At 41.5% G+C, this 27,904-nt stretch overlaps 1 protein-coding gene across 1 annotated transcript in view; it reads left to right on the forward strand.

Moving 5' to 3' along the window:
* The first annotated feature begins 13,117 nt into the window (after nucleotides 1–13,117).
* Nucleotides 13,118–27,904, forward strand: part of FMNL3 (formin like 3) — a 126,502-nt gene continuing 111,715 nt past the window's right edge. Inside the window, 1 exon segment of the mRNA XM_081935003.1 lies at nucleotides 13,118–13,263. Within this exon segment, the coding sequence (XP_081791129.1) occupies nucleotides 13,147–13,263 (117 nt within the window). The 5' untranslated portion in view covers nucleotides 13,118–13,146.

The following is a 27,904-nucleotide window of genomic DNA, read 5'->3' on the forward strand; positions in this document are numbered from 1 at the left end:
CGCGCGCATAGACGGATACACAGACACACAGACAGACGGATGTACGTACGTTCGCGACGTTCATTGGTTTCTTGTTATCGAGCCGGTAGGCGGCGCCCAGTGACGGGTTAGGGACTTTTATTGCCCCTTCTTCGTATGCCCTCCTTCCCTAGAAGCGGCGCGCGACCCCTAGCGGAAGGAGTGCAACATACATAGCGCTGGCTGCCACGCAGCGCCATTAGAAGGAGTGGACGCTGCTGGGAGCGGGAGGAGGTTTATTTTTTGCCTGTAGCATCCAAGCCTGGAGAGTAGCCCTGCTGGTAGAAGCCTCTCATTACAGGCAACGTGCATTGCCAGGCAATCTATTACTGTAATTTTCTGTCTCTCTAGCCGGACAATGGACTTTTCAAGATTTGAACGCAAAATCTACAAGTCAGATAGTCTTTGACTTGCAACTGTTCGTTTAGTGACCGTTCAAAGTTACACCAGCACTGAAAAAAGTGACTTATGACCAGCGGTGGGATTCATTTACCCTCCTTACCGATTTGCAAATGTGAGTGCAGGCACACTCGCTTCACTTGCACGTGTCACTTGCATCTGCGCATGCGCACCACCTTCTACATTACGTTGGGACGGGTGGGCGGAACCTTCTGCAGCCACCGCTACCGGTTCGCCCGAACTAGAGTGAACTGGCTGAATACCACCTTTGCTTATGACCATTTTTCACACGACCATTGAAGCATCCCTAGGATGGTGTGATTTACATTCGGAGGCTTGATAACTGACTCACGTTTATGACAGTTGCAGGGTCCTAGAATTATGCGATCCCCTTTCGCCACCTTTTGACAAGCAAAGTCAATGGGGAAACCAGATTTATTCAATAACCGGGTTACTAATTTAAGAACTGCATTGATTCGCTTAGCAAATGTGGTGAGAAGAGTCGTAAAATGGTCAAAACTCACTTAACAAATTTCTCACTTAGCAACATCAATTTTGGGCTCAGTTGTGATCGTAAGTTGAGGATTACCTGTATTGCATCTCCTTTCAAGCACTTGCGAAAAGCTATAACATGGCGCTCTGCAACAATTACGGTAACTCAATGTGACATGAAAGCAATATTCCAGTATTCCAGAACGGAGGAGAAACTTCCTGACAGTTAGAACAATTAATAAGTGGAACAGCTTGCCTCCAGAAGTTGTGAATGCCCCAACACTTGTCTGAAATGATATAGGGACTCCTACTTGAGCAGGGGGTTGGGACTAGAAGACTTCCAAGATCAATTGCAGCTCTATTCTCTTATTGAATATCACATGTGGGATATTGTAATTGGTGTAATACTGATAATATTACATCTATAGCCATAATACTTTTAGTTATACCACATTCAGTACCTAATTGTGAAAACAAATAGATATTACAGTTTCATTTTCAACCTAATAGCTTCAAAGGAGATTAAGTAGTAAAGGTGGATCACACACTACATCTATCATTCTATTCTGCACAACATGGCTGTTGAAAATTAGGAAAAACTGAAAAATAGTTGGATAGTTGAAGCTGGTGGCAGGCTCCTCATTTTATATGACACAGCCATCTGTTGAGAATGTTTTAATTTGGATTACTAAACTTGGGCTTTGTGATGTAAATGGCTTCTTCCAGCTTTATAATGATTTGATTCTTGCATGTGGGATAATAAGGAGGAAGGGCTATATATTCCTATTCCTGAGCCTCATTTGGCTGAGGTATTTTGTTTAGAAATATTTCAAAAAATTCCAATATCTTTGGTGGGGGACAATAGAAGTAGTAAGTGACCACATGTCCATGTCCCACAGGGAAAGGCTAGAGGAATGTTATATATTTAGCCTGGAAAAAATTATGAAAGAGTGGTAGCGTGTCTGCTATATTCAGAAACCATATAAATATTCATATTAATAATTCAGCTTGAATGTAAATTAGAAAAGCTGCAGCAGCTCTAATCACATTTACTAGAGACTATATATCACTGAACCCAAGGGGATTCATTTTCAAGGAGCAAAGATTAAGTCTAAAATCAGTGTAATTTTTTAGTATGGATGTAGATGATGTAGTTTTCTAGATGAAATTCTGGATTGTGATCATTTCTGCTGAAAATAAATGAGCATTATTTACTATATGTGTGAGTGTAAATAATGATAAATAATATTTTTTATTATCTTCTTGATCTTTCGGCAGCTTCAGTATTATCAACCGCAATATTTTTCTGAACTGGCTTTTTGAGTTGGAGATTGAGGGGCATTGTTTTCATAGTGGTTCTCTTATTTCATGTGGGGGACAGTTTCAGTTGGTGTTGGTTGGGAAGAAGGAGATCACTCCTTAGGCACTTCCTGTATGGAGTATTGTAGAATTCTACTCTCTTTTCCTTCCTTTACAAAATCTGTATGAAACTGCTGGGTGATTTTGTCCACCAGTTTGGGATTCCGTACCATCTGTATGCTGATAAAACCCAATTATAACTTTTAATTCTGCTCCAGCCAAGTGACGTTATGGAAGATTCTGATTCAAGTGCCTTGAGGCTGTACAGGTTTGAATGGGAAGGAAAGGTCTATGATTCAGTCCTACCCAGATCAGATCATTGTGGGTTTTGGGACTGACCAGATTTTGGGATATTCCATTGCTGATGTGAATGAGGTAACACTTCCCCCTTCAGAATTGGTAGGCTCTCTAGGGATCTTCTTGGACTCACAGCGCCTATTAGAAGAACAGGTGTCAGCTTTCCACAACTCCATCTGGTGCATCATTTGCACCCTTTCCTAGATGAGTTAGACCAGGCCTGTCAAATTGGTGGCCGCAGACTGGATGTGTCATGTTCAGGCCACGCTCATCCCGGCTCCTCAAAGGCAAAAACCGTTGTGATGCATCACAATACGTCACATTATGCAATCAAATTTGACAGTTAGACTGTCACTTATGCCCTAGTCACCTTGTGACTTGACCACTGCAACATGGTTGATATAGGGCTGTCCTTGAATCTTTTAACTGGTCTGGAATGCAGCAGTGAAAGCAGTAATGGGCAGGCCTACGTAATGCATCTGCTTCACAAGCTGCACCAGTTTGTTCCCAGATGCAATTAAAAATGCTGATCGTTACCTACAAAGCCCTACGTGGCATAGGGCCAGTTACTTGTCTGTTTCCCATAACATCTCCCTGTCCAATCAATCCTGCAGGTTTGAGGGCTCTGGATTCCTTTGATTAAAGAATGGCATATATAAGGGCCCCAGGAGCACACCTTTTCTACAGCAGCCCCAGCCCTCTCGAACAATGTTCCCCCCAAGATCTGGATGTCCCTCATTCTGTTGTTGTTTAGGAGAGGCGTAAAAACCAGGGTTTTCACCCAGCCTTTGACAAAGGATAGTGGGATCCCCCTTTTTTTTAATGACACTTGCCATTTTTTACCTTTATCTTTTATTGGTTTTATTGTAATTTCTCTGTGAGCAGCGCACTGTTGTTAAGAATTAAGTGGGGTACAAGTTTTTTTTTAATATTATTAATCACACATACCCTGTTTTCCCAAAAATAAGACCTCCCTGGATAATAAGCCCTCCCCGAAAATATTGCAACACAGCAGCAGCCATGAGGTGACCACACTCACCGTCTCCCGCACCTCAAAAATAATAAGACCCCCCTGAACATAAGGCCATGCACGTGCTTGTGGAGCGCACACGAGCGACAATTAAAATTGAACAATTAAAGAACAATTAGAATTGTCCTGTGCATGTGCAGAACTGAAAAACAAGGTAGCGGTGCCTACGGTGCCACCCACAGAACCAGTTCAGGGGAGTGGCAGCCCTGGGCTGCTACCAGTTCCAGCGACCCAGGCTGCCAAATCACTTCTACCATTTAGCCGAACCAGTCCGAACCGGTAGGAACCCACCACTAGAAACTCTTATTTCGGGGGTCAAAAGAAAATAAGACCATGTTATTTATCATTATGACATATTCTGGCTGTAAGCAGGCAATTATAGTAATTCTAAAAATATGCACATCCAGTACAAATCCAGCTGCTCTTCCAATGTACCATGTTTCCCCGAAAATAAGACCATGTCTTATTTTCGGGGAAACATGGTACATTGGAAGAGCAGCTGGATTTGTACTGGATGTGCATATTTTTAGAATTACTATAATTGCCTGCTTACAGCCAGAATATGTCATAATGATAAATAACATGTGAATTATTAAAAGGCCAAAAGCTCTGCTTCAGCCATGTCTCCGGAGACAAGCTCAATTTTTATATAACCAAGTGTGTGTGTACCATCTGTGAAGTAGAGATCTGTGCCTTATATACCTATAGGGGATATATATTGCAGAGCCACAAACTGCGAGCATCTACTGTATGAGGTTATATTTTAAACTCATGATCTGTACTGATCTTTGATACCATCGAGAGCGGATTAAGTGAAGAAACTCTGCCAGTGAAGGATACAACTCATTACAGTGAAACTCTCGTTACTATGGCTAGCTTGCTTGGAAGAGTATCTAAATAAACTCTCCTTGTATAGACAGCAAAAAGTCAGCAAGAATTCTATGGGAACAATTGCAAGGCCTTAATAAAACTCATACATTATGGTTTTAGTTAGATTATGCTCACATCCTTCTAAAACAGTTAAACCACTTCAAACATGGGGAAAAGTTTCATTTTGATTCCCGGCTCCAGGTAAATAATGGACACTTTGACATATGTGTTGGCATGTTTAAATTCATCTCTCTTTCACGCTTTATAGTAGCATTCCTTAACTTGGTACCTTGTAGTTCTGTTGGCACAGCAACATCTTTTAGCAATGCAAAACAAAAAAGAAAAAGCCCAACATACTTGCAGGGTGCCAAATTGGAGAAGGCAGGTTTCTGTTGGTTTTTTCTACTAGTGTTCATACCGGGATAGATGAGTTTAATCAGCATAAAGAATGAATAATCCCTTGAGTGCCCTTCATTCTAAGGGAATAAAACACATGCAACGTTTGAGATAAGAAACGTTGAGGAGCCCAGCAAAATCAGGAAAGAAAGACTGAGTGCAATTTGAAAGAGAGTGAGAGAAAATCAATATGGGACATACCATTTTATTAATTTATTAACCAATTTTGTTGTATTTATTTTGTACAATGGCAAAAAGGCTATACTACTAATAGTTCTAGGTTGGTTAGCGATGAAAGAATTAATGATTTGATTCAATGCTGGACAAACAAGCCAGGATTGTGTTTAGATGTGCCAGGTGTTCTATTACATGTGGCAACAACCTGTCATCCATGGCCACAGTCATAAATTAAAAATCCTTGTGGGCCACAGATAAATACCTAGAATGGTGATCAGTTCTTCTGCAGGTAAGGGAGTGGGGCAGAAGTGCTGTAGATGAAGGCAATGGAGGCTCTAAATTTCCTACTTAAAAAAAACATTGGTGGATTGCACAAAGCTGCTTGGCAGGTGTTGTGCTGACCTGCTCTAGGTAATATAAGATCTTCCTGATATTTCTGCTACCACCAACCCTTTTCCTGATTTGGAATTCCCCTGTTTCTTTTAGTAATGTGACATAGTGAAACATGGGGAGAATCTGGATTACCTCAGTCAATGAGACAATGTTTGGAAATAAGAATGAAATAATGTTTATTTTTTTAATGTAAAGATGATCTAATCTTAGCATTTCTCAACTGTATATTGCATAAAGCACATATTTGCTGTTGATAAAACAGGTTTTCAACTTCAGTACCTCTCTGTACTCATTAGAACTATCTTTGTTGGATAATTTAATAGAAAATACCCACTTTTGACTTCGTGAGTATGTATTAAGATTTGCTTCAAGTTTCGAAGTAAATTAATTTTGGGTGATCTAGTTAAACTAGCTCCTTGGCATTTAGTAACATATAATAACCAGCCATTCCAGGTTATTCTTCTGATACTACAGTAGCTCTAGGATTCTTCAGCTGAGATTACCGTTACTTAAACCGTCCATTCTGAGTAGTAGAAGATATACTTGGATAAGTATCCAGAGCTTCACTCCCAACACATCTTTCCAGTTCCCTATTTCCTAGTTGAAAGTGGAGCTTTTCTAATCTCTTCCTCCCCACACAAGAATTTAGTTGAGAGGATGTCCCCTGGCTTAAAATTCTTTGGATGACAGATTCCGTCATCATCACAGAGCCTTTCATATACATTGGCTCCCTTATCTAGACAAAGTAATTGCAGAATATCTTAGAATGTTTTTAATCTCTTCATCTTTTTTATATTCAGCAAAATCTCCTGTTTCAATAATATAAAGTTATGCCTTTCATGGTAGATGATGGATATCAAACGTCGCGGAAATAAAGCTTACATATCCAAGAAAAAGTCAATTAAATATGTTATCTCTTTTCCACTTATATTTAATGGGTTATAAAAGAGTCAAGAGCTCTTTTGAGGTAGCTTATAATGGGTGTGGAATAACTGATTCAAATTTGTTAGAGTTCTAATATTTCCTATTTGTGAAAGTCATACTTTGAGTATCTACAGTGTATCTCATGCAGACTGAAGTCCCTAAGCAGAGGACATTTATTTTATCCCAGTGTTATTATTATTTGGTTGTCTCAGAGAAAGGGTGTCAAACTCAATTTCACTGAGGGCCACATCAGGGTTGTGTTTGACCTCGGGGGCCAGGTAGGCATGGCCAGGGTTGGAATGGCCAGCTCGACAACACTCGTGTCAGGGGTGCCTGTGGTGGCCTTGGCAGGGCTGGGGGTGATTCCATTGTCTCCAGCGGAGCAAAGCGAGACCAGGGAGACGGTCCTCCATAGGAGTGTCGTTGTCCCTCTTAGGCCATGTGGAGGACCCCCAGATGGTGGTGCAGGCTATCCAGAGCCCTAGGCAGTATAGGACAACCACCCAACTCTGCCTTTGAGCTCCCAGGACATTGGGACCCCACAGCCCAGCCCGAGCTCCATTTTCACTTGCGGAGAGTTGCAGGAGCCCACCCTGGCTGAAAATGGGACCTGGGAGGGCCGTTGCAGCCTTACCGCGCTCCATTTTCACTGGCAGAGGCACCATGGGCCGGTTTGTTGCTGTTTCCAAGGCAGGCTGGCAGACCAGATCTAAGCACCCCATGGGCTGGATCTGGCCCACAGGCCTTGAGTTTAATACCCCTGTCTTAGAGGAATTATACCTTTCAGGCCCTGCTTGGATGGTGAACCATCAAACATCTTTCTTCACTGCTTATTCCTAGCACCCTTATCCATCTCTTACTTTCAAGGTTACTGTGTAAATCAGCTTAAGTCTGACCTCCCAATTTTACAAAGAAACTGTTTCTGAGTGATGTTGGGTAAGATCTGAACCTAATTTACCAGAAATCTTAACCAGGCCAGCAATATTTTACTTCTATTTTCTGATCATAGGGTGGTTTGTTTTGTTATTTGGATATATTGCATTTTAAAATCATAGCCTTATACTATCTTAGACCATTTTAAAGCAATGTGATTACTATTAGCATTAGGTATTAGTTTAGTTTCAATCAATAGTATTTAATAGAATTATTTTAACAGACATTAGCTTTATAATTCTATTTTCTCTCTGTGTGTATTGAATTATTATAATTGAATAGCAAAATATTTTTGTCCAACTTGTAGGGAAAAGGCATGTTTAATTTGATAATTTGATATGATTAATTCGGAGGATTCATTTTCATAATTAAAAGATCTAAATGTAGCTTTTCCCAGGTAATTTGCCATGGTAATAATTACTTTTCAAATTACACAAACACCTTACTTAGACGTAGCTGAATCAAAACCAAAACTTCAATAATAGTTGAAGATACACTTTGCACAAAATCTTTATCTTCAGAAGTTAGCAGGTGCAGATTTTTACAACAGGGAGCTAAGCATTGACATCTAATAATGTTGGTCAGTTAGAAGCAAGTCCTAGTAAACATTTAGCACCCCAGGTGTTAATAATAATAATAATAATAATAATAATAATAATAATAATAATAATAATAATAATAATAATAATTTATTTCTTAGCCGCACCCTCTCCCGAAGGACTCGGGGCGGCGTACAACAAAACATATAAAATACATATCTAGACAAGACATACATATAACAAAGACGTATACTAAGACGTGTACAAGGAGGAGGTGGGCTGGTGAATAAAAACAATTAAAATCACAATGTTTAAAAAACCCCTAAATAAATAAATACAATTAAATTACACAAATAAAAAACCCGTCAGGAGCGATATAGTTAGATCATAGTTGAGCCAGGCCAGCTGCTTGGAATAGGTGGGTCTTGAGCTTTACACGGAAGGAGCGGAGGTCAGAGGTATTCCTAATATCCGGAGGGAGGTCATTCCACAGGGCTGGGCCCGCCACAGAGAAGGCTCTACTCCTAGGCGCCGCCCCTCGGCACTGTCTGGTGGACGGCACCTGGAGGAGACCCTCTCTGTGCGAGCGGATTGGTCGCAGGGATGTATGGGGCACAATACGATCCCGCAAGTAACTAGGTCCTGAGCCATGGAGCGCTTTAAAGATCGTTATCAAAACCTTGAAACGCACCCGATAGACCACAGGAAGCCAGTGCAGCTCGCACAGGAACGGTGTCACATGGGAGTACCTAGTACTCCCCATAATTACCCGCGCGGCTGCGTTCTGGACCAACTGTAGCCTCCGGGTGCATTTCAAGGGAAGCCCCATGTAGAGAGCGTTACAGTAGTCCAAGCGGGACGTCACCAGCGCATGAGTGACTGTGCGTAAGGCGTCCCGGTCCAGTAGGGGGCGCAATTGGCGCACCAGCCGGACCTGGTGGAACGCCCCCCTAGCCACGGCTGTCACATGGTCATCCATGGACAGCCGGGCATCTAGGAGGACGCCCAAATTGCGCGCCCGCTCCACGGGGGCGAGTTGAATGCCCCCGATGGCCAAAGATGGAATTAATTGGCTGAACCGGGGAGCCGGTACCCACAGCCACTCTGTCTTGGAGGGGTTGAGTTTGAGTCGGTTGTCATCCATCCAGACCCGTACGGCTTCCACACACCGGGACCTCACTTCGACGGCCTCGTTGGGGTGGTTCGGGGTGGAAATGTACAGCTGAGTATCATCAGCGTACAGATGATATCCCACCCCGAAACCACGGATGATCTCACCCAGCGGCTTCATATATGTGTTGAACAGGAGTGGCGAGAGGACCGACCCCTGTGGTACCCCGCAAGTAAGGGGGCGTAGGGTCGACCTCTCCTCCCCTGCCAACACACGTTGCGTCCGGCCGGAAAGGTAGGAGCCGAACCACTGCAAAACGGTGCCCCGGACCCCCAACCCCCCCAGCCGGCGCAATAGGATACCATGGTCGATGGTATCAAAAGCCGCCGAGAGGTCTAATAGGACCAGGATAGAGGAACAACCCCTATCTCTGGCCCTCCAGAGATCATCCACCAACGCGACCAAGGCCGTCTCCGTGCTGTGACCGGGGCGGAAGCCGGACTGGCGCGGGTCTAGATAATCAGGTAATGCAGGAGGTTACTTCATCAGTTGTTACATTGGACTTCTCCTGTTAGGGAAATCAGTTTTCTCAGAGACACTTAACAGCTGCATGATAGGTGAACATTAGTAAAATAAATCAATACCTGTAGTTATTTCCTCATCATAATGAGAAAGATGTTTGGTAAATATGTAGCTCTTTTAGGTGGGGGTGGGGCGCGGGGGGGGAGAGAACCTTCCTGAGAATGCAACAGCCAGTACTAAGTTTGTACCATCCACATGTGCATGAATCACAATTCCCAATCACAGACTACTTGAATACGAAACAAAGCAAAAGCTCAAATATTTTGAATAGTACAGATGAAGGAATTGTGTTCTGTAATGAAGAGGTGAGAAACAATGTCCCAATGGAAATTGTTCTACTTATATAGTTCTATTAAAAATACAGATGCCCTATACTTCTTTGCTACTGAGTTACATGGTTCTTGTATCTTTTAGCTGTACCAAACATGTCATATTAAAAGACCTGTTAACGTAATGCATTAAGCTTACAAAAGCCTGTAAAACACAGTATAAATTAGTATGCTATATGTATGGGACAGCTCCCAGTAGGTTTTACTACTATCCACACACTTAAAGGAAATTTGCCTATACAAGTAGTCCTTGACTTATGACCACAACTGAGCCCATAATTTATGTTGCTAAATGTGACATTTGTTAATTTTGCCCCATTTTATGACCCTTCTTGTCACAGTTAAGTGAGTCACACAATCGGTGACACAATTGTTAAGTGAATCTGACTTCCCCATTGACTTTGCTAGTCAGGTCACAAAAGGTAAACCGCATGATCACAAGACACTGCAACCGTCCTAAATATGAGTCAGTTGCCAAACTCCTGAATTTTGATCAAGTGACAAGGACATGCTGCAACATTCGTGTGAAAAACGGTCAGAAGTCATTTTTTTCAGTGTCATTGTAACTTTGAATGGTCACTAAATGAACTATTGTAAGTCGAGGACTACTTGTACTCTAATGAACAGAGAAGAATGGGGAGGATCAATGGCTAGGGGATTTGAGAAGTTCAAGTCTAAAAACTCTGGGAAGCATTTTCACAGGCACAACAGACCAGTGGTGGGATTCAATTTTTTTTACATGGCATGGCTTGGTGGGTGTGGCTTGGTTGGCATGGCAGGGGAAGGATACTGTAAAATCCCCATTTCCTCCCCACCCCACTAACCTGCTTTCCAGCAGGGAAACAGAAGAAGACCCAGCCAATCAGCTGGGACACCGATCAGCTGGGACTCGAGAGGCAGCGAATAGATGGGGGCGGACACAGCCAGAGGTGGTATTTCCGGTTCTCCGAACTACCAAAATTTTCTGCTACTGGTTCACCAGAACCTGTCAGAACTGACTGAATCCCACCTCTGCAACAGACCCCTTATATTCCAAAAACTGTATTTGCAACACCAGAATTCTCTGCATTCCCAGGGCAGACTTTTCCATTGGTTGGATCATTCAAGGTCCAATCATTTCCATCTGTGCTGCCAAGGGTGATTCTCATAGAAGAGAACACTGTAGCTCAGGGTTGAACTGTGGAGTCCTGCGTGCTCTCAGAACTTTGTTGTCCGCTTGCAAACCTCTCATTACCCAGTTAATTAACTAACTAACACCATCGGTACAAGTCTGTAACATAGACACCCTAATAAAAATTATTTGTTAAACTGATGATGTTACCTAGCCAGGTAATGAAAGGTCTGCAACAGCAGGTTCTGACCAGTTCTGGAGAACCAGTAGCGGAAATTTTGAGTAGTTTGGAGAACCAGTAAATACCACCTGACTGGCCCCGCCCCCATCTCTTCTCTGCCTCCTGAGTTCCAGCTGATTGGGAGGAAATGGGGATTTTGCACTAATCTTCCCCTGGAGTGGGGAGGGAATGGGGATTTTGCAGTATCCTTCCCATGCGATGCCCACCAAGCCACGCCCACCAAGCCACACCACGCCCTTAGAACCGGTAGTTAAAAAATTTTTTGAATCCCACCACTGGTCTGCAAGTGAACAACCAAGCTCAGACTGCACCAAGGACTCCACAGTGATGATTCTGGCTGGGCGTGATGGGAATCATAGAGCAAGGCTCCTGATTTAGTAAAGACTAGTGAATTGACCCTGTTAGACCCGACGCTGCCGCCTCAATTCTGCCATCGGTATGCAGGTGCTTCTCCGAAACCCGAGCAAAGACCCTTTGAAAACGAAGAACGATCAGGACCTCGGCCATTCCGACCTCCTCCATTAGGGGGCAGCCGTCCTTTTCCTGTTCGCAAACACCAGATGCCTCGCAGTGGGAGGGGCAGGATTGAGTAACGGCTCCCTTTGTCCTCTTGACTCAGTTTACTGCGTGCACAAGACCCGGGGAGAAAGGCGTGTAATTTTTCCAGGCAAGGTTCCACCTCGATCCTGTCTTTCGCTCTCGGAGCTGGAGAGTACATTTTCAGAGTAACGTCTTTTTTTTTTTTTTTGAAAAGATGCACCCTCAGTTTGCTAGGGAAGACAATTCCACCGATCTCAGGTTTAGGGTTGCGCGCGCGCGTTTATGTATATACACATACTCCTATTCTATGCTCCGGTTCGCATAGGGGGGCAATCTTTAACAACAGGAAGGTTCTAAGTTATGGTCTCTTAGGGTCCCGGTGTGAAGTACGTTCAAGATTGTAGGTAGTAGTTTTGTTTTGTTCCCCCCACCCATCCACCTTCTTCTCCACCATCGAACTTCATTTCTGCAAAAATAAATAAATAAAAATACCTAGAGTAGTTGCTACAGGTTGCCGGGTTCGTGCTCCTTTTACACGGCCGAGTAAATAACTCGCTGAAACAAGAAAGGATCAGAGTCTCGTAGAAGTAGAAAGGGGCCATTTGGACTAGGGAGCCCAAGTCTAATGCGAGAATCCGAACGGAGTGGACTGACTTCGAAGTAAAGATGTCCCGAGTAAGAACTTGGGTCTAAAGAAGCATTTTCCTTATTCACCCAAAGTTCCCTCTCGAATGGATGTGAACCTAAGAGTAGCTCAAGGCACGTTAGTCGGAGCTTAATTTGTTTGCGGCTCGGGAAGTCGAGCGTTATCTAAAGCCATCAATTAAAGCAGAGGTCTTCAAACTTGACAACTTTTAAGACTTGTGGGCTTCAACTCCCAGAATTCTGGGAGTTGAAGTCCACAAGTCTTAAAGTTGCCAAGTTTGGGGACCCCAAAGGGTTTATTTGCAAACCGTGTGAGCAGGATTGGGCCTGCAGGGAAAAAAAGAGGCGAAGTTCGGGATCTTTGGGGTGTTGCGCTCAAAACCAAGCGCCCTCTTCAGGTGCCGAACTTCCACCTCGGCTCGCGTTGCCAAAAAGACCTTTTGCAGACGCGCCTGCAATTTGGGGGGGGGGCGGGGGGCGCGCCACGTGTGGACGAGGAGGCTCCTTGGGAAGGGGGCAGCGCATCTCGGGGAAGAGGGAGGGTCGGGAAGGAGCCGTCCTTACTTTCTTCCATTGGGCGGACGGATGTCTTCAGGCGGGCGGTGCCGGGGGCGGTCCCGACAGCCCCCGTCTTGTCCCAGGCCGGGCACGAGAGGGAGGGATCGGGAGGTAGCTGTCGCCGCCTGGCCACGGCGGCTCACTTCCACACCGACGATCCGGACGGGCCGAGCCATCCCCGCTTCCCCTGGAGCCGCCGGGGATGGGGAACACCGAGAGCGGGGAGCCGGGCGGGGGCCCCGGGATGTTGCCGCCCCCGCCGGGAAGGGTTCCCATGCCGGATCAGGGGGAGCTGGAAGAGCGATTCGCGATGGTGCTGGTGAGAGAGAGAGAGAGACCCCTCCTCCTACTCCCTCCCCCCTCCCGGTTAGATCCCTGCATAGATTCCTCTTCGCCCCCTCCTCAACCCCCCCCCTCCGCTGCTCCGGGGACTTCGCAGCCTTTATTGCAAATGAACTCGTCCGAATCTCCGACGTTGTTGGAAATCGGGTTTCTTTCGAGTCGCTCTCTCTAGGATCAGAGATGGATCGCCAGCCTTATAGTGCTTGCTCCTTTTATCTTTCCCGCTCTCCAACTTTTTCAGGCACTTTTTTCGGTCCCAAAAGATCCGGGAAAGCATTCTGGATCTCTCTTTCTCAGGCTGGGATTGAAGCCCAAGCCCTGCCGAGAGGGGCGTGGGGGTTGCCTCCCTAACTTCTCCACTTGTTCTTGGTGGTTCGGATTTTTTGTTACTCTTGTGCGCCCGCCGCCTTTAGTTGTGTGCTCAACTATTCCCTTTGCGGAGCGAGATTCCCAGCGAGGTGGCGGTTCTTTCAGGTAGATCATGTCACTTCAGAGTTAATCGCTTACACCTCTGTCTGTCAGCTATACTCCCCCCCCCCGTTAGATACCTCTTCCCTCCCCCTCTGCATTGCTCATGCTCCTAGTCCTGTAGGCATCTCTTTTTATGTATCCACTCAAATCTTAACACTTGTTTTTGACAGATGCCCAGTTTGGGGCATCCTGGAATGTGTCACTGCTGGCAGGCAGATTTCTCTTAAAGTTCTCTTAAAATTTCCGATTTGCACCACACTCTTCTGGCCAAAGTGGGCTTTTGATTAAGAGTCGGGGGTGGGGGGTGTCAGTGATCCTTGGTTGTTTCTTTTCTTGCCTCTGTTTATCCTTATTATCTAACTAACCCTTGTTATTTCCCAATTCTAGTGGGAAATATCAGCAGATACTAATTTCCTTCAATTTTTTGCCTTTATCAACTGCACATAGGATATCCTTTAAAAAAAGGTGTCCCCCCCTCATTTCCCCTTCATTGTTCATCCTAACTTTCCTTGTAACCATGGAATTTGGTTGATTTCTTTCCCCCTAACCTGGTGTTACCTACAGAAATCCTGCCATGTTTGGTTTTTTTCTTCCCAAGACTGATTTGAATGGGAAAAGTTTATGAAGCAACATTGTCTGGGATATACGTACATGGTCTAGTCCTGTCCTGCCCAAGCTTTGATGGAAGACATCAATGGATTCAGCTGATGGATTTTCATAATTGTTTAAAATCTGAATCCAGTTGATCTTGCTAACCCAGAATCTTGTGGCTTGGAAACCTATGGCCTAATTCACATAAGGTTCTAAAGCTTAATGTGCTTTGTTTGGTTTTAGTTTAATTCACATATTGTGGACCCAGCCATTTTAGATTTTGGGTTACATGTTGTATGAACTTAACCAGTTATGGTTTATTTGGGGGGGAAAACATGGCTAATCAAACCATGACTAGGTAAGGCAAGGGTGTCAAACTCAATTTCATTGAGGGCCGCATCAAGATTGTGTTTGACCTCAGGGGGCTGGGGTGGGTGTGGCTAGGGTGGGCATGGCCAGCATGATATCACTTGGTGTCAGGGGGAGTATACCTGTGGTGGCCCGATCAGTCTGCCAGTGAAAATGGAGCTCGAGAGGGCCGCGTGCAGCCCTCGCAAGCTCCATTTTCACTGGCAGAGGCACCGCAGGCCGGTCCTTCGCTATTTGCAAGGTGGCCCCGTAGGCTAGATCTAAGTACCTGGCAGGCCAGATCCGGCACCTGGGCCTTGAGTTTGACACCAATGATGTAAGGAATGATAATGTTGGCTATAATATTGCATTACTTTCCTAAAATGAGGTTTTATAATTCCTATTCAAATAGAAAACTATGGGATTATGCAGGGTTTATGTGATTTATTGATTGATTTAGATTTCTACTAAGACTCCTAATCTGTATTAACAGATTAGCAATCTGTGATGTTAAGAATGAATGTGGTGGAATTTCTTTCGGAAGTGTTACTGTAATCTAAAAGACCGGAGGATAACCTTGTGACTGCTTCACAAAAAGAAGAAAGGAAGAGTTACATGGCTCCTCCTACTTCCATAAATATATTGGGACGACATATGAATGTGGAATTAGATGTGTTTTTAGAAGTTACATTTAATATTCTTCCCAGGACTTCTTGGCAGTTTGTGTAGCTCTTGTTCACTTTGTTCCTCCCACTATCCTAAGATTAGGCTGAGAGGAGCCTTGACCAGTCACTTGGCAAAAATGCAAGAAGAGCCACTGTATCTTGTAGCCTTAGACTTTTGCACCTTGACTGCACTGTGAAGGTCTGGTGTGTGAACTTTTCTTCACCCATTGAGTTTCTTGTAAAAACTTGTAAGCTTCAAAAAAAAAAAAAAGAACAGATTTTCCCCTTCCAGATTCAATGTTTGAAGGACTAAAGGCTGCCAACAGTGAGGATAAGAATTTGTCAATAGAGTCAACAAATGTCCTCCCTTTGTGTATTCTGAGAATGAATTGAGACACGCTCCCTCAAAGAATCTATAGTTTCTGGCAGAGTTTCATAGAAGAGATTGGTTTAGAATCTGAGCATCTTCACTGCATTCTTAATCCTCCTTTAGTTGCTAAACTTTGCTGGCTATTGCAGGATGATGCTGAGTTCAAGACTGTACCTAACCAGCTTTTATGGCCAATTGTACATGATCTATAAAAATGTTCCATATAAATATCTTCCATCTTCAGCCTGTAATAAGGTAGAATTGGCAGGGAAAGGCTGCCTTATTTTCCGTTACGAAAATTACATGTTAAAGATGTTTTTTGTGCAAAACAGTTTGCAAAATCATGCATGTCCCTTCTGTTGATACCTTGATAAGAAACACTGCAGAATTCCACCTGAAGACAAATCAATTCTGTGCAGTTACTAGAATAACCTTTTCCTGGTGCCTGCTATATGCATTGGACTACAGGTCTCATTCTCTCATATAGGTGGGAAAAATTAAGATAGGGTGCTTGACTGTCACAGGGCGAGCAATCTGTGGCCTGCATACTTGCAGATCACAGAGCCCAAATTGGGAGGTTTGTGTGTGTGTGTGTGTGTGTGTGTGTGTGTGTGTGTGTGTAACATTCTAAACTATTTTGCACTTGGAAAGGGGGAGGTTAAAGGGCAAAGATTTCCTTAAATCTCTCCTCCCTGACTACTTGGGGTAGGAAAATTAAAGGAAAAGTGGATGCCTTTCCATTGGTAACTCCCCAAATGTAAATACAGAAAAGAACTTACTGGTACTTATCTCTGGACAAAAACTAAGGTAATCTTGGTTTAAACACCCTGCATAATATTTCTCTTAGGAATTTAGATAAAAGGATTTAGTTGTCTATTTTTAGAAAAAGTTTGTGTCATCCAGGTACATGTATAAAACACACCTATAGTCAGGAAAACTAATTAACAGATACATTAAGTACATCTATTGATCTTGCAAAGAACATTTCTCTGAAAAATTAAATAAAAATATTGACACTTTCACTGTGTGTGAGGTTTCAAGACAATTGGTGAGCTTTTAGTGATACTTATAGTTTTATATCTGGGGGAGGGGATTTCCATGCAGTTATGTTTCCTTAGTTAATGGAGAGTTTGTTTGTTAAAAAATTCCACTCCAGTGATGTCAGAATGAGAGGAAGTTGACAGCATGTGATACATATTTTTCTTCTTTATGAATCTTTTCTCAATGGGTAGGTTATTCTTTGAATGTTGCCACTTTAGGAAATAAGATGGTAATTCAAAAATGCATGATACAGATTAAAGAAACAGTTATAAACTGTTAAAGAAACCTTCTAGCCCCATTAGTTGTCCACTATGATTGACAGCAGCTTTCCACACTCATGTCTTGTTGGCTGGAGATACTGGGCCAATACACTAGAAAATTTTGCATGCAAACCATTATACCTTTGAGTTACAGCCCATGACAACCTCCACAGTCTACTAATGTAATATTGCAGGTCCTATTTTGCAATTTAGAATGAGAAGGGGCACCAAATGTAAGTACAGAATTCAGCATCCTGATTTAGCTAACCACAAGCTTGGACATAAAACATTCCTAGTTGTTGGAAGAGTTTTTTTCCCCATACCTGTGGGAAGGATTAACAAGTAGAAGAAAATGCAAATACTACACAAAAATGCTGAAAAATAAATATATGCAAATTTGATCAATTAGCATAAATTGCTCTGGTTCCTAGTTCCAAACTAAATATGGAATTTGAATTTACTGGATGCAGAATTATAATGTTTAACATGCATAAATGTGTGTGGGATGGTCTTGGTGGAGCACACATGGTTCTGAAAAAATAAAATAAAGAGCCGCCTGTTTTTATGAAGGTCTCAAACTTTTATGGCTGATGAATTCCAGTTCATAATTTAAGCAGATGCAGTTTTAACCTTCCTCGTGACAGGTTTAAGCAGCATTGTAAGTGTAATACAGAAGAAGATACATTTTGGCATTCTGTGATGTAATTTGAGCTCTCACTTCATACTGAGTCTGTTGACCATGCTGCTTTCCAATGGCATGCTATGCAACAGTTCTGAACTACCCTGTTTCCCTGGGGGAAAAAAACAAACCTCCCCAGATAATAAGCCCAGTCGTTACATCATTAAATGTAATGATGTCTGTGGAAGGACAGAGCAGAATTTTTGGGCTTGTTTTACCCAGTTTTGAAAAGATTGCCCTTTTAAAGATTGATCAGTGACCTATGTTCATTCAGTGCTTAACACGCCATAGTTCAGGGGTGTCCAAACTTGGGAACTTTAAGACTTGTGGACTTCAACTCCCAGAATTCCCCAGCCAGCCTTGGCTTGGACACGTTTGGACACCCCCTGCCATAGTTGTTCATAATTTAAATTATATATATATATATATATATATATATATATATATATATATATATATATATATATATATATATATATATATATATATATATATATATATATATATATATATATATATATATATATATATATATATATATATATATATATATATATATATATATATATATATATATATATATATATATATATATATATATATATATATATATATATATATATATATATATATATATATATATATATATATATATTTTCTGCCCCATCTCACCAATTTGAAATGCATTTAATTGATGCATTTCTCATCTGAAAATTTGTGGAAAGCATGCTTCCCTTATTGCCATCATATTTTCTCATAAATCTTGAACAATTGCAAAAAAGGCTTGCTTACAGCCTATGGATTGGACTCTTCCAATGAATGTGAGTTCTGATTAAATATGAAATAGCAGCAACCTGCCTTATACAACTGGTAGAATAGTTTTATGTACTGTCTGCAAATATATATACCAGAGGTTTAAATTCTCAGATCTGTATTTGTCAAGGAATTATCCTTGTCCTTTGATCTAATTTTGGTCTTTTCTCATAGCATAGAAATCAGAGTTTTCCAGTTATTTTACATGAAAATAATCAGACTGTAAGAATGCCATAAGTTTCAAAAATATATATGACATTTTAGTTATATAGGTAAAAGGTAAAGGTTCCCCTCGCACATACGTGCTAGTTTTCCCGACTCTAGGGGGCGGTGCTCATCTCCGTTTCAAAGCTGAAGAACCAGCGCTGTCTGAAGACGTCTCTGTGGCCATGTGGCCGGCATGACTAAACGCCGAAGGCGCTCGGAACGCTGTTACCTTCCCACCAAAGGTGGTTCCTATTTTTCTACTTGCATTTTTACATGCTTTCGAACTGCTAGGTTGGCAGAAGCTGGGACAAGTAAGAGGAGCTCATTTTGTTACATGGCAGAAGCTGGGACAAGTAAGAGGAGCTCATTTTGTTACATGGCAGAAGCTGGGACAAGTAAGAGGAGCTCATTTTGTTACATGGCACTAGAGATTATGTGCTAGTTATATAGTGGTGCTTTAAAGAAACCCCAAAGCCTTCTTTCAGACTCTTCTCCCATCTTAGCCAATGTTAGTACAGCCTTTTAAACCCAAAGGTATTAGGAACATCGTATAAGAAAAAGATGACCTATTCTGTCACCCCCTTTTCCTAATTTGAATACAGGTAGCCCTTGACTTACAACAATTTGCTTAGTGGCTGTTCAAAGTTACAACGCCACTGAAAAAGGTGAATAATGACCATTTTTCTCACTTATGAGCATTGTAGCATCCCATGGTCACATGATTTCCATTCAGACGCTTGACAACCGACTAACATTTATTATGGTTGCAGTGTCCCAGGGGGCACATGATTCCCTTTTGCAGCCTTCTGACAAGAAAGTCAGTGGGGAAGCCAGATTCACTGAACAACTGTGTTATTAAATTAACAACTGCAGTGATTCATTTAACAAATGTAGCAAGAAAATGGGGCAAAACTCACTTAACAGATTTCTTACTTAGCAACATAAATGTTGTGCTCAATTTTGGTCGTAAGTTGAGCACTACCTATACTGCTGACAATTAAGCGAGATCACAGTACCAGATTGAGCCAGTAGACTTAAATGCTATTACATGTAATAACACTTGATGGGTTAATTCTTTTGTCCAGCTTGGCTTGTTTCAAAGATTTAAGAATTTCTAGAGGACAGCAAATTAGGGAAAACTGTGTTAACAATATCCCAAAATAATGTAGGAATAATTATATTTGTTCAAAAAATAAGTGTCTGACACAGTAACTAAACACAGTAGCAAATAAAGCCTCAGATCTGATTTTTATATTAAGATTGCTTTTATATACATTGCCTGAAATAGTTTGAGTCTCACCCATAATGGTGGTCATTCTTATGTGATAGATAAGTTTACAGTCAATAATATTCCTATAAACTATTTTTAAATCAGTTGATAACTATAGGGAATTGAATTTTGTTACTGCATTTCAACGTTTCTGCATTTTTGTATTATTAGAAATGCATGTTTAATCTGTATTCATTATTTGTTTATCTACTATAAAATACTATTATATCACTTTTGACAGCATTTTAGTAACTCTGAAGTGCTTGACCAACAATTATTCTCCATTTCTCTGGGGGAGAGGTCCTTTAGGAATGGAAGTTGTTGCAATGTAAGGTTCGCTGATGCTCCTTAGGGAATTTGATTTGCCCCTCTTGATGACTGATTCCTACATTACAATATGAATGAAAAATTTGCCACAGCTGGCTGGAGGATGGAGGAAGAGCATAAGCGCAACACCACTAGAAAGTGAATTGCATTGTTTGCCAGTTTGTTTTCGGATGCAGCTTAAGAAGGTCTGGGCCTTAAATGGTCTGGGCCCACCCTTCCTTAGGGAGCAAGCTTTCACAAACTTTTTCCTCCCTTTGAGATAGGCTGGGAAAGTGATGTTTTGAAATGTTACAGTTACTCCATAAGCAGAGGCATTTGCTGAGACTGGGAAAAAAAATGGAAATGATCTCTCAGAGAGGCTTGCAAACATCTACCTTCCACATAACTGAAGTATGAATGCAACCTTTTACAATATATCTTTATAAACATATTTTTAATTTTGTTGTTCTTAGTTGTGAGGTCATGTCGGAGCCACAACAACAAGCTTAAAATATGTTTATAAAGACATATAAAGGTTGTATTCATACTTTAGTTATGTGGAAGGTAGATGTTTGCAGGCTTTTAAGCTACTGTGGATAAACTGATAATAACATGAATTTGGGAATCAGTTGAGGTTTGGTTCTCATTGTGATGGCCAATCAAGTAGCAGGCAGTGTTATTTCTGATTTCAGGTACAGGCTCCCAGGATCAAAGACCCCATCCTTAAGAAACAAGAAGCTATCTCTCCAACAAGTTAACTTTCTAGGTAGGGTAGGGTTTCCCCCCCCCCCCAAAAAAAATGATTCAATAAGACAAGCTTTACCAATTCTGTACAATTAGACTCTAGCAGTTGTTCCATATCCTAAATCTCTGATTGTGATGTTAAAATTACCTTGCTTGTTTTTATATGAAAGAAGTTGCTGAGAAAGAGATTTTTTTTTCCTTTGTCAAAGCTTGGCTTTCTCAAAGTAGGGCTGTTTTGGGGGTAGTTGCAAGATGTGGTTAACATTATTTGGTAGACTACAGAATACTTTCTATATTGCAATGCATTTTTGTTAGGTTACTTGTATGTACATATAATATGGAGTAAGTAAATTTAAATCATTTAGTTACTTATAAGGTAAAGGTTCCCCTTACCCATATGTGCTAGTTGTTCCCAACTCTAGGGGACAGTGCTCATCTCCGTTTCAAAGCCAAAGCTGTCTTCGTGGTCTTTTGGCTGGCATGACTAAATGCCAAAGGCACATGGAACTCTGTTACTTCCCACCAAAGATGGTTCCTATTTTTCTACTTGCATTTTTTACATGCTTTCGAACTGCTAAGTTGGTAGAAGCTGGGACAAGTAACGGAAGCTCACTCCGTTACACAGCGCTAGGGATTCGAACTGCCAACCTTTCTGATCACAAGCTGAGCGCTTTAGCCACTGAGCCACCACGTCCCTTCAGTTACTTATAGATCTTAATTTATATGATTGTTGCCCCACTCTTGGTTGATCCATACCTGAACAGTTGAAAAATGGAGAGCACTATTTCATTTTTTCCTGAGGCTTCAAAGCTCTGTAAAAGAACTCTGGGCAAGGCTGGTTTATAACAGAATAATCTGCTTTTCTCTGAACATTTCTTTTTGACTTTGATAGGCATGGCTTCAGCATTGCAAAAGGCTTGGTTTATTTGAGTTGTCATAAAAGCTAGAACCACGGTGGATTTCTTTCAGTGAAGTAACCAGAGGTTTGCTGAATATAGAGAGCAAACAACTCTAAGCATGCTTTGATTGCAAAAAAAAAGAATTTTTTTCAGTTTTAATTGGTGCATGTCTGTGTTAGATTGAAGGCTACATTTGAGAAGCCATTCTGCGTTGGTCTCAATTTGAAGGAAAAGAACTCAAGAAGACCCTCGTTCAATGGAATCCAGCTGGCTGGCTTGGTTGCGTTTCAGCATTTGGACTTCCGGTTTGAAATTTCAAAGGGAGCTCTCCCTGGCAAGGGGCTGAATTTCCCATACAGCCATAGACACAGTTACTAACAGCGTGACGTTTTAGAAGCATATGGCATCCCTCCCTGCACAGTTAATTCCATACAGGGCTGGGTAAAAAGCGGTGGAAATAGTTATTGTTTTCCTCTCGGCATATTTCCAGCAGAGGAGAGAGAAACTTATGCTTCGTTGCAACATTTCATCTGGAAGAAACACCCCGAACCTTTTCCTCTCAGGGTGGGGAGGACTGTTTGGAGAGGGAATGGAAACAGGTGTAGAAGAGGGAACTGTGGTTCCTACCCTGGCAAAGCAAATGGGGAACCAATTTGGAAGGTTTGGTCTGTAGGATTGGCTGCCAAATCCCCACGGAGGCCCAAATGCGCAGGCCTGTAGCCCAGCAGCATTGCAGGAATTGCAGTCATGTTGCATCACTTCCTTGGGAACAGCATCTCATCAAGGGGCAGGGTTTAAGTTAGGAAGTATTATTTCATGGAAAATGGAAGTGATAGTTAGATAGGGAGCTGGGGAATGAGGCAAGCATCCAGGAGCACTTATCCACAGTTCTGAGGGAGGAGCCTTCTGGATTGGACTCTAGAGGGAAATGTGGATCTCTGCCCTAATCATTTGGATACTCAGTCTGGAGGATGTTGGAGAGAAGTGCCGACATGGTTGCTTAGCAACTCCTGTACTACAATCTCTCTCCTTCTTTGGGGCTGGCAAAATGGCTGCTGCACTGATGCTCATAGCAGTGAGAAAGGGCACCTGAAGGGAAAGCTTGTTTGGAAGGATATAGGGGAATATTGAGAGAATGCCAGTGAAAGGATAGCAAGCTGGGGAGGAAGCGAAGTGAGTTAGTGTAGCTTTTACAAATAGAGGTCCTCTGGGTGTCCCATCATTAAATGTCTCAAATCTGCTACTAGCATGTCACGAAGGTGTAATTACGCCGTGAAAATAGCAATTGAAGAATAATTAGATGGCAGCTGCTGCTAAATTGAGACTTCCAGTACTTTGGTTCTTCTGTTGCAAAGTGTATTTGGATCTTTGAGGAGCATGTTTCAAACTACGGTGTGGGGTGGACAAAGAGGGAGGAGTTTGGTTTGTGAAAGCTGAATTGTCTAATTGTTGCTTGTTCTTTTTTGGATACATTCTGGTTTTTATCCAGCCGGTACTATTTTGTGTTTTAATTGTTAGCCGCTCTGGAAATATTTGTATGGGAAGGCGAGAGAGACCCATCTACAAAATAAAAAAATGTAAAAACCCTGTCAAGCTTTGCCCTCTAATAATTGCCAGATTGCTGGTTTTTTCTCCCAGTGCTGGGATTTAAAACCAGGGGAGCCAAGAATGAATTCCTGATTCCCATCTTCCATCAGTTTGATCTCCCCTGCTTTCTAAGTGGAAATTCTCTCTAGCAAGTCTTCTGTAACTTCAGCAAAACAGGCAGAATTCAGCACATATTTCCTTCGTTCAGAGGTGTGGTAATAAAAAATGTTTTATCTGTTGACTTTCTTCTTGTCATGCATTCCACTTTTTAAGGGTATAAATTTCCTGCCAGAAAGCATGGTGGCAATCCCTAACAATGATACATTTTTTAAAATTAAATGCATAAATAAGACCGGGGGTGGGGTGGGGGCTCTCAACCACACTGTAGTTGGCTGCTAACCCATATATCATGTTCCATTCACAATATGGTGATATATTTTGTATTCTGGTCTTCAAATACTATTTCTCAATTTAGCATTCTTACTGTAAATATAGAATAACAGAGTTGGGGGGACCTTGGAGGTCTTCTAGTCCAACCCCCTGCTCAAGCAGGAAACCCTGTATCAATTAAGACAAATGGTTATCCAACATCATCTTAAAAACTTCCAGTGTTGGAGCATTCACAACTTCCGGAGAAAAGTTGTCCCACTGATTAATTGTTCTAACTGCCAGGAAATTTCTCCTTAGTTCTAGGTTGCTTCTCCCCTTGATTAGTTTCCATCCATTGCTTCTTGTCCTGCCCTCAGGTGCTTTGGAGAATAGCTTGACTTCCTCTTCTTTGTGGAAACCTCTGAGATACTGGAATACTGATATCATTCCACCCCTAGGCCTTCTTTTCATTTACATTAAACTACTAGACCAAGGTTGTCAAACTCAAGGCCCACAGGGTGCTTAGACCTGGCCCGCGGAGCTGCCCTGAGAACAGCGAAGGACTGGCTCATGGTGCCTCTGCCAGTGAAAACAGAGCTCACAAGGGGCACGCACAAGTTTTCCCAAACTCCGCTTTTGTTGGTGGAGGGTTGCAGGAGGCCATCACAGCCAAAAATGCAGCTTTGGAGTCCATTTTCGCTGGCAGAGTACTCGGGCCACCACAGGCACCCCCGTCAAAAGGAATGTTGAGCTGGCCACGCCCATTCTGGCCACGCCCCCCCAGGTCAAACACAACCCTGATTTGCCCCTCAGTGAAATTGAGTTTCACACCCCTAAACTAGATATACCCAATTCCAGCAACCTTTTTTTTTTTTACCTTTTCAAACAAGCCTTTTTAAACAGACGTGCCATTGGATTGGGGCAAATAGTGAAACTGCAGTGAGTTGGCATAATTGAGTTTCAAGATTCATTTTTAAAATTATCAACAGGATTTCATTTTGGTATTCCTGGGAAATAAGTGAGGAGAGGGGAGGAAGGTATAGAAATTAAATCAAATATTCCTTGGGCACTGAATATTTACTAACAGCTTTATATGGGAATAAGAATATTCATAAACATATACATATCTTCATCTATTACCAAAAAAAGCCTTGTAGTGTTTTAAGATTTGCTTACTTTGAACAGTTTATTTGCCTCTACCAAACAGAGGAATAAAGAATTATGAATGACACTGTAGTTTAACCTCCTGGTCATGGGAAATCTTGCTTAGCTTCTTCTTCAGCTTTTCAGATTTCAACTGGCAATGCTAATTTATTTGAGTTTAATTAGAGTTTAATTTTGTGATCTTGAGGGATAGAAGCTTGCTTTTTCAAAAACCAAAGCTCAAATTCTTGGGATTGTGAATTCTGTCCTATATCAGGTATCTATTGGACTGAATCTATTGAGTCTGTCATCTGCACCCCTCTTAACTGTTTGGTTTGGTTCTGCAATCCAACAAGACAGACACAGACTTCAGAGGATAATTAGAACTACAGAAAAAACTATTACTACCAACCTGTCTTCCATTGAGGGCCTGTATACTGCACAAGTCAAAAAGAGGGCTGTGAAAATATTTACAGACCTCTCACATCCTGGACATTAATAGTTTCAACTCCTACCCTCAAAATGACACTATAGAGCACTGCACACCAGAACAACTAGACACAATAACAGTTTTTCCCCGAACACCATCACACTGCTAAACAAATAATTCCCTCAACACTGTCAAACTATTTACTAAGTCTGCATTACTATTACTATTAATCTTCTCATCTTTCCTATCACCCATCTCCTCCAACTTATGACTGTAACTTTGTTGCTTGTATCCTTACAATTTATATTGATTGTTTCCTAGTATGATTTGATTGCTTATTTGTACTCTATGACTATAATTAAATGTTGTACCTTATGATTTGTGATGAATGTAGCTTTTCTATTATGTACACTGAGAGCATATGCACCAAAGACAAATTCCTTCTGTATCCAATCACACTTGGCCAATAAAGAATTCTATTCTATTCTATTCTGAAGTGGAATGGAATAGATATATCACTACAGAAAGCAAAAGAGAATAGAGCTGACATTGAAATTTCAGTCCTTGTGTATGATGTATCTGACATTGGTATGTATTTTAAAGGCTATCCCCACACTAAAGAGCAAACATGTTTAGTTAATTAGATTCTTAAACTGCTGGTGATGTTAGAGTTACCAGCTAGTGTGAAGGATTACTGGTTACTCTGCTTTTGTGCTTGGTATCCAGTTTTTAAGGCAAGAATGTAATAATTATCATCAGATGAAAGTACTACTTGAGATTGGATGGACATAATCTATTACTGTATGAAGGACACTTTATTTAGTATGTTCAGCAATGGCAAATAAAAGTATTAGTAAGAGTGGATGGGGCAATTCAAAGAATTAGGAGCCTTAACGAACCTGCAAACTGCCTTAGTAATTGTCAGTTTTGTATCCTTTTGTTTCAGATGTTATTTGTACATTGATATGAAAAGAAGTAGTGGATTAAACAACATAGTCATTTAATGTACCATGTTTGCTAAAGCAAAATAGAGTTGGGCCTGGTTAACATGTGAATGAAGAACTACATGAGAATCCCATGCTTTTGGTTGTTTTCCATCAAGGAGGAAGTGCCAGAATACAAAAAACATATAAGCTTTATAAATATACACATAAAAACTACTTGCCTGCAAAAATCCTGGTAGCCTTTTCGAAGTTGGCAGAGAAAGATCAAAGAGATGTGATTTTACGATTTTATTTTTTGCTAAACATGGAAGAAGGAGCTTTCCCATTCTCATACTTCTTTCTGATGCTGAGTGCATTGGAAAGGCTAACATTTCAGCCTTCAACTGCTCATTTAACCTGTGTAGTATTTTCTGTTGCTTTTAGAGATTGGGCTGGTAAATACAAGGCTAATATACAGTATTTGGTGCTTACAAATTCAGAGAACATTCCTATCACCAGTACATACAGTACCCCAGGATGGAAAGACTAGAAAGAAAGAAAATGATTTAGCAAAAATATTATAGAAGTTCTTTTTTTTCTTCAGCACAGTTGATGATCAATCATCACACACACATTGGCTGAATTTCATAATCTGTGCCTTGCTCTTGTTCATCCTCATTTGTCAGTTGCTACTAGAATTAACCAATAACGTTATATCATTGCAAAACAAAATGGATGCACTGCATTGCAAAATAGAAATAATTTTATATTTGCCAAAATGGTTGGTGGTGGAGAGGATGGATGAGGGGAAATAGTGAAAAATAATATTAGCATAAATTATAATTCTATGGAGTAACAAATAATGCACACAAAACCTACTCACACTTGTTTATTAACAAGAACAGATGGGGTCAACCGGTCAAGAATGTGGAAGGAAATTTAGGAATGCAGATACTGGTTAGATCATTGTCTAGTGCTATTTTAACTGGGTATAAGAATGCTGCTTTTTTACCTTTCAAAACGTCCTGTTAGAAGTCCTTCCTGGAGAGAATACATCCATTTTAAATGTGTGTGTCCAAATGGAGGGCAATCAAAATACATTATATGGTTATTAATGTCCATCTTCACGGTGCATTTTGTGGTGGGACCAAGGAATAAAGACTCTGGAAAGTTGCTTCACTCCAAGCAGACCCTGTAATAGCCTGTAGAAACTAGTGAAAGTCATTCTAAGGTTCTATATTTAGAAATTTATCCCAGTCCCACAAGAGTGGAACAGATTTTCGGTAACATATTTGCCTATCTTCATCTTTGTACTATTGCATGGATTAGACATAAAAATCTTTAGTTTGCCACTATAAGAAGAAACACAGATTGCAGGAGACAAGAGAAGTTGTTTCTTGCCATATCTAAGTGGCCAGTGATGTGGAGCAGGGTAGTCCTTAAACTGATAGTATCACAATATACACAAGGTAAACGAGGTAGCTTAAAAAAAGAAGACGGGA

This window comes from Natrix helvetica (genome assembly GCF_964273705.1).
Source record: "Natrix helvetica genome assembly, chromosome: 1".
Classification (NCBI taxonomy): domain Eukaryota; kingdom Metazoa; phylum Chordata; class Lepidosauria; order Squamata; family Natricidae; genus Natrix; species Natrix helvetica.